Consider the following 8,507-nt stretch of genomic DNA (forward strand, 5'->3'; position numbering starts at 1 on the left):
CAGGACAGGGTCAATTCTTAGTGCACATGCCTGGGTTGCATGCTCAGATCCCCAGTAGGGGATGTGCAAAAGGCAATAGGTCAATAATTCTCTCTCATCATTGATGTTTCTCTCTCTCCCTCTCCCTTCCTCTCTCTGAAGTCAATAAAAATATATTTTTAAAAATTAAAAATTAGTATGTATAGTATGCTTTAATTTTTGTATTAAATTAGAAGAAAATACATGTCAGGGAGCACACAAATGATGAATTTTAAAAAAATAAATAATAAAACAGACCAAAATATTATGTACCAAAATGTAAAAGGAGGTTATATCTGTATGTTAAGATTATGGCTAATTTTCTTCTTTAATATCTGCATTTTTAAAGATGAATATGCATTGCTTTTGCCATAAGTTACATGATGTGGGGGGATGGGTATGTGTTAAATTGGGTCCAGTGAGAAATTGTGATTAAACAAAAGTGGGCAATAAAGAACATTTATTCTATCACCGATGAGCTGTGTTCACAACATTGGACTTTTGGTCCTTAAAGATGGGCTAAAAAGGAAGATGAGGTAGACATGTGCAGGATTAATGTCTCTCTCCTACCGGGGAGGCAATGATAAGGAGAGTTCTAGGATAGACATAAGTGGTAGCTCTGGGAAGAGGAACTCATTGTGGTGCCTGCCCTGGCTTGCCTTCACACACTCCTGAATCTCACCTGCTACCAGCCTCATTTAGACATGCTGCTTCCTGTTCTGCCTCTGCCTGATCTCCAAATCAGAAAACTTCCAGCACCAGAAGAGAGGGAAGGCCTCAGGAGGTGAGATGGAGAGGTGGCAAGTAATGTGTGTTTGTGAACGACGTCTGCCTCACAGCCCACATGTCCCTGCAGAACGAGGACCTGACCCACAGTCCGATCAGCTTCACTTTTCTCCTCTCTCCCTTCAACACCTAAATGGTTATTTCCCACTGTAACACAGTTCAGGCTTCTTACACAGACATCCTTACAGTGACTATGGGCCCTACTGCATAAAAGAACTGAAGCAGAAATGGGTCCTTATATATGAAAGGAAAACATAACGTGAATTAGTATGATATACAGTCAGATCTACTCTATATAAATTGCAGAGAGAAGTCTTTGAAAGGATTTTTGTTACAAGTTCAGGTCTTTTCCTTTCTTTTCTCTATGTTCAGATACGTGGCACATTTTACTGTTCTATGTCAGTTTTTAAAAGGATAAAATTGGTGTGTGTTAAGGTTTTCCCTGGAAGTATTATCTCTGAAAATGCATCATTTACTTATAGAAATGAAAAAATATTTTTCCAGTTTCTAGATTTTTATAGAAGGAAATATGACCACTTTTTCATTTCATCAGGTAGGCAAAGAACACCTACAGCATGACTCTATCCATCAGTCCAGCTGACGAATTTACAGTTTATATCAACAGCTAATTTAAATGATAATTTTCAAAAGTAATATATCTTTTTAAATGTATGCCTAAGGCCAGTCTAAATTCCATATGGCTTTTGATACCATTTCCAAATATATTATGATCAATATGACATTTCTATTATTGTATATAAAAGTTAAATGACTCTATGCCAATTCTGTATTTCAACCAAGACTTCAATTGACTCATCATTAAGAGGAGATTTTATATTTTTAATGTTCTCTGGATAATTAGATGCTCATGCTGTAGATGGTTCTGTTAGTCAAGAGACATTTAACAGAAGTATCTACAAGAATTGCCTTTTAGCTGCACCATGCTATTTCTGGACAGCCGCCAAAGAAATTACAGTTCCTATGTTAACTATTTGTTCAGTGAAGCTTAATGAATGACAGTAGCTTTCTAATTTTTCTGTTTTCTACTCAATAAAAGACAAAAAAGAGAAAATTGTTGGTATAATAAATGTTGATTTTCATCAAAGTCAATGACTATCAAAGATGACTTCCTCCCACACAGAAGGAAATGCAGAGAGAAGGAGTGTTAACAATTAAGAGCTCTGTTTGCCTCCCAAACCCATAGTAATGTGTATGAATGACACACCTCTGTTACTGCAGATTTTGCCATCTGGTGATGTGCATCTTCGCTTGCTCTCCCAGGGGGTGATATCACACTGGAATTCGCATTTATCTCCATGCCAACCAGCATCACAGTAACAGTTTCCACAGTAACACTTTCCATGGCCTTTACCCAAAATGAATTTTATACAGTGAGGAAAAAAGCAACTTTAAAAGCAGAATTAACTTTCTACCTCTTTATGATCATTGTTGCTTTCTGAAATAATATATCTGCTTCACACTTATTGCTTAAAATAATCAAGTAGTTTCTCCCCCAAACATTATAGTTATGCCTATACTTACATAATCACACACACCGAGCAAGTCAAAGTGTCCTCTAACTTGTCCTAGCCAGGCAGCTGATTAAAATGAATGCATTTTAAAGAAATGATAGGAAAGACTGTGAAAGTCTATTACATTCAAATCTCAAATGTATGCACCAAACTCAAATGCATTTAAGTACTTACTCTAAGGGCACTTCTTGAATTGGTCATTAAAATATTTTATTTATGAAATCAACTACTGAGAAACCAATGGTGTGTATTTACTTGGATGCATATTATTAATGACTGAACCATTGCTTAAACCAGAGGAAATGTTTCATCTTTCCATTCAACTGTATCCCACAAGCTGTTGTGTTCCACCACATGGAAAAGAGGTTTTCAGCTAAATCAATGTTTAGAACTCATTTAGATCAATGAAATATCCTAGACCCTGGATCTCACAGTCCAATTCCCACCATAACTGTGAAGGGGTCACAAATGGTAGGTAAAGGCACCCCATCATTTTGTGTCCGGACATCACCACACCCTTTCAAACGGTTACCCTACTTGTTTGTGCTTACAGTCAATGAATCGGTAATGAATCAACATGCCATCACTTCCTGCATCCGTATCTATCAATCCTTCGACAAATTCCCAAAGGTGGCAATTCTTTTATATCACAAGCCTCAGAAACTTGAGGGCTACCCCAGAGAATAGCAAGACAACCGTGTACTAAAAGCTTTTCCTATGAGTCAGGATTTTAACATCCTTCTTATGTCTTCCCTTTTTGTAGTTATGCCATCCAAACATGAATGTGTGTTTCTTGTTCTTGTAAATATGATAAAAACTAGGGTCACACTGTGTTTTAGTCTAATTTTTTCTGTAATATAGGTATTTATGTTTTATCAGAGTCTATGGCTAAAGTCTTTGAACTTCCTTCTTTTTCCTCCCACAGCCGTAATTCCAGAGCATCCATAGGAAACTGATGGTGAAGCTATTTTTCTTTCTAAACACTATGGCGTCCTGGCCAATGGCAAGAGTCTCAGTAGGGTTTCTTGTGCAACTCTTGCCCTTCAGATGAGACTTCTTTCAAGCGGACACACAACAGAGAGACAAAGAGGAAGAACAAGGGGTGAAGGGAAACTGCTCTAATGAGATACAGAGGAAGAGACCCATGCATACAATTCCATGTTTTCTGTCTGAATAAGCAGTAACTGCGAAACCCATAAAACACACACACACACACCTCTTCTTAGTCTAATATGATAATTTCCACCACAAATTTAATTTTAATTTATTCACATAAGTAAATATAAAGGCTATTAAATTATACATTTATATTTATAATTACATACTATAAGTATATGTATGTATTATACATTTTGTTTATGAACTTAAAAATATCTCTGCATACACACACACACACACACACACACACACACAATATTACATTAAAATGCTATATCACAAGCCTCAGAAACTTGAGGGCTACCCTGGAAAATAGCAAGACAACAGTGTACTGAAAGCTTTTCCTATGAGCCAGTTCTTTAAAAAAAACTTGATTAACTTCTTAAACCAGAATTTATTTTTCCTGTAATTTCAGGAAATTTATGTAAGCTGCTACATATATAAGGATTACTTTGACATTAACAAATGATCACAAATCAACATTCTTCCCACCAAAATCTTTGTATATTTATAAAATTTAGTATTCGATTTAAGTTTTACTAAAAACAATCATTGAGGTAGAGGTGAAAAAGAAAAGAAAAATCATGTAACGCTACACCTTTCTGCATGTATAGAAATGTAAGCAGATATCCTCATAACGCAAATGAAACTATTGTAACAAGACATCTGAATAATTGGGATAAAATAAAAGCTTCAGGGCAATACACATTCTGGACAATAAAGATCATTCTTTGCTTTGTATAAACTGTTGGAGCAAGAAAATCTCATTTTGCATTGCTTCACTGATGGGCTGTAGAATCACCTCTCAACAGATCGGTTCCCTGTGAATGACAGGTGGAAAGATGTACAAGCCCAGTCAATGTCACCCCCAGAGGCTTTACCAGAAAGCTGGGGTCTGTGGTCAGAGACTTTGCACCAGGAAATTGTTTAAGCCTCAAACAAATGGAAATCTAAGTGAAAGGCTGAAAGTTACCAAGCTCCTGTGGTGTTGTTTCAAGTTAAATGTTTACATTTACAAGGCAAATAAATAGACTTTGCTTTGGTGGTCTGCCTCAGAACACCTGGGCCCCAAGCATGCTCCATTCCTCTTTTTTTTGATTTGTAATAATTGTAACTGAAACAGCAGGAAGACAAATACATCATATTTGTGGGTGTATTTATCTAATTGTCCTAATTATTTTGGACTGAGCCCTTTAGCAGAATTCTCTGAGCAGTATCTAGCTTAGGTCACTGGCTTGAAAAAAAGAAGATTTTGCATTTGCTTGCTTTATCCTGGTGGATTGCCCAGCAATGAAGCCAGAGAGAAAGAACCAAGCAGACCTAAATAAGAATATCTGGATGACCACGGGAATCGAAGCACTAATTTGTTTTAGTAAACAAAGGGACAGTTTGTCTTATGTTATTGACCCTTTCTCAGTGGCGTCTGGTTCCCCTGATCCTTCCAAGGAAATACTCTTCTGAAATCACCCATTCTGCAAACAGGATAGGATTCCATGAACTGGAATCTTGTCAGAGATAAATGAAATAAGCAATTGCTTATTAATAGGAAGATGATCTCACACTAAAACAAATTATCAACTGCAGAGAAGGGTTTACCTAAACTAAAGGGATTTTCATTGCTTCCACTTTCCTCTCCTGTGTCGATCATGATTGCAAATTGAAACTTTAGGAGCAGGCTTGCAGTTAGGTAAACAGAAGAGAGGGACACTATGGGTGGCGAGGAGCGGATCTTCTCATGGAACGCCACATCCTGGCAACTGATGCAGTTCTCATTGGTGAGGGGTTAAGAGTACAATCTTTGGCATTGCCTCATGTTGTACCAGTGATTGGCACTAGCAAGCATGCAATCACTAGTACAACAGACAAAAATGATTTGAGTAATGGTGGTACATAGAAAAGATCATGAAAAATGTTATCTGTGTGTGTGTGTTGGGGCGTAAATAAATACTAAGCTAATAAACCTATTGACCTCATGTCTCCAATAGGACCTGAGACCATTTAAAGGTTAATGACGTAGAAAGAGAATGAAAATAAAATATGCAATTGGAAGATTGGGAGAAAAGAGACAATAAGAGCAGATAAGATGAGCAGAAAAGATGAAGTCCAACCACTTCAGAACTATGTAGTTGGCCTGCTTGACGTAAGATCTGACTCTCCTCCAGCAATAATCTGATTTTGCATTTAAAAAGTACAAGTTACTTGGAATGCCTTAGTATAACTTTCCTTATATAAAATGTTTTCCAAATAATGTAAGTTCAGATAAAATTCATAAAGCTGGTACAGAAATTTATAGAGAGATAAAAGCACAATGAAACAAGTGAAAAATCACGTACTTTATTAATTTCTGCAGTTAATATACATACCTCCACATATTTCTTCTGTTTCATCATCTATGCATTCTCTATCATCACACTCACAAAATTTGCCATAAACAAGTCCATTTCCATCGGAATTATCACACTTACATCTGCCACAGTGACATGTACCTAAACCATTAAAACCAAGCAAAAATTATTTGTCAAATGCATATTAATTATACTTAATGAATTTTAACCTCTTTCAAAGAGAGAAAATTCAAATCAATTTACTATTGAAATTATGTACTTTTTTGGGTATGATGAGCTAGATAACAAGACATTCTTTCTTAAGATTATTGTAGCACAGAAATTATTTTTTCTAGCACAGCCATTATGATTGACCTCTAATAGTTTCATGAATTTAAATTTGACCTCCTCAGTGCAAAGCTGCTTATTCATGTCCTTCCAATCAATGCATGAATGAATACCTTCTGATTTACCTGGGTCTGAAATGAACTAAAGCAGAAAATTCTAAGCTTTGTGAGGAAAGTAACCTTACTTATCTGCCTCACCAGTATTTACTCAATGCTTAATACAATATTTGAGCATACTATTTGTGTAATAAACATTTGTGGAATTCATTATTAAATGCATAAGTGAAAAATGTAGATGCCCCTAATAATTTCATATCCACAGTGTCAAACTGATATACATATTCTAATGACAAGGGAGCAGAATGGGCTTTCTTAGGCAGAGAAACCTAGGAGCTCATCAGAACCACAAGGCAGCTCAGGGTGATAGAGGCACTGGAGTTATCTGGTCTGCTACATACCACATATTCAGCCAAGTTTGAGGATTTCACTTCAACCCCTGAGAGTGATTTCACTGACAGTAAAACAGCATTTAAATGATACCGAGAGATAGAATGTTCATTTAAGGAACTGCCTTTGGAATATTTATTTTTCAATTTTTAATTGATCATCACAACATTAAATATAAATTGAGACTTTACCACTCACCAGACACCACCTTAGACTAGAATATAACAGATCAACTCAATCAAATCCTTCTCTCAGGTTTTTTATATGAGCAGAACTCAATGTGACAAAGTAAATGGAGAAGTGCAAAGTGTTGCAAAAGCACATAGCAAGGGGATTTAACTGACACCTGAAAGTCAAAGATAGGGTCCCTGGAGAAGTAGCTCTTATTTAAGCTGAAAACTAAAAACCAAGCCAAAAAAAAAAAAAAAGAGAGAGAAATGAGAGATAGTGAAGAACAATAATGTGAAAAGTGGCATAAAAAGAATTAGGCAACTAAAAGTGCAATTTATGGAAGTCTTATAGGTCATGTTAAAAATTTTGAACTGTAATCCAAGAATAATGAGAAGCCATAAATATATTTATAATAGAGTCATGTGGTAATTTATGAATTTTTATCAGATTACTCTAGTTGTCATACAAAGAATAAGCTAAAATGAGGGGAAAAGTAGATACGAGGAAAGAATTATTGCATAGAAGGTAGAAGCTGACCGAGGTGATGGCAAGGACTTTAGAAAGAAACAAATGCACCTTTTGTAGAACAGACAAAACTTGGTGACTGACTGGGCTTGACTTGGTGAAGAATAGGGAGGAACCAGAGATGATATTGATAAATGGTTTGAGCCACTCGATACTGGAGATTCTATATGTGACCTACTTGAAAATCTTGGGTTTAGGTAGACATGTAGCCAAATCCAGGTTTTAATCCCCACTAGCTATATTTTTATTGATTTTTAGAGAGAGAGGAATAGAGAGGGAGAGAGAGAAACATGTATGTGAGAGTGAAACATTAACCCACTGCCTCTTGCACACCCCCTAGTGGGGATCAAACTTACAACCCAGGCATGTGCCCTAACCAAGAATAAGTCCCAGCAACATTTTGGTGCACGGCACAATGCCAGACCAAGTAAGTCGCACTAGCCAGGGCTAGCTACATCTTTCTGAGGGGATTACTTTAATCTTTAATTCAAATTCCTTATCTACAAATGATATCTACCTCATAGAGCTGCTGCGAGGACCAAGTGATAAATATCATCCAATCATCTTTCGAAAAACACTACTGTGTCTAGTATATAGTAGTCTTTCAGGAAACTTTGGGTTTTTCCTCATGTATGAATTTTACTTTTATTAAACTTCATTTTTTGTGTGCTTTTTTCTGAAAATGATTTTAACTTATAAAAGTTTGTTTCAAATCTAGTGCTCTAATTCATGGTCCTGCCTCATTTCAAATTTTTCTTTAATTATTAACCTTATTTTTCATTGTCACATTTATGCTGTCTCTCAACCATCCACATATGTATTCATTAAATTTTCTTGTTGCCTATTATATTATTGGAAAACTATAGGAGATAATAAGAGGAAAACTATAGAAGATAATGAGATGAATAAAATTATAAGAGATAATAAGATGAATAAAATTAAAACTAAGTAAATCATAGACCAGGCAGAAAGAGCTAGACGATTAATAATTTATACAGGGGTGAGCAAAAGTAGGCTTACAGTCGTAATACAAAAAATAATAAGATAATAAATAGTAATACAAGAATAAACTCTGTGTTTCACATACAACTGTGAACCTGCTTTAGCTAATCTTTGTGAATGTATATATGTATGTATTTATAATATTTTATATATATATAAAACCAGATGATACAAAGGCATTTGCAATAGATTTGTGA

At 35.7% G+C, this 8,507-nt stretch overlaps 1 protein-coding gene across 1 annotated transcript in view; it reads right to left on the bottom strand.

Moving 5' to 3' along the window:
- ITGBL1 (integrin subunit beta like 1) overlaps positions 1-8,507 on the bottom strand; it is a 199,171-nt gene that overhangs the window by 101,675 nt on the left and 88,989 nt on the right. The window contains exons 4-5 of the mRNA XM_006752925.2: positions 5,858-5,980; positions 2,030-2,170 (exon numbers count right to left, since the gene is read on the bottom strand). Coding sequence (XP_006752988.1) covers positions 2,030-2,170; positions 5,858-5,980 — 264 coding nt within the window. The remainder of the gene's footprint in view (positions 1-2,029; positions 2,171-5,857; positions 5,981-8,507) is intronic.

Source organism: Myotis davidii, unplaced genomic scaffold, assembly GCF_000327345.1.
Source record: "Myotis davidii unplaced genomic scaffold, ASM32734v1 scaffold450, whole genome shotgun sequence".
In the NCBI taxonomy this organism is placed as follows: domain Eukaryota; kingdom Metazoa; phylum Chordata; class Mammalia; order Chiroptera; family Vespertilionidae; genus Myotis; species Myotis davidii.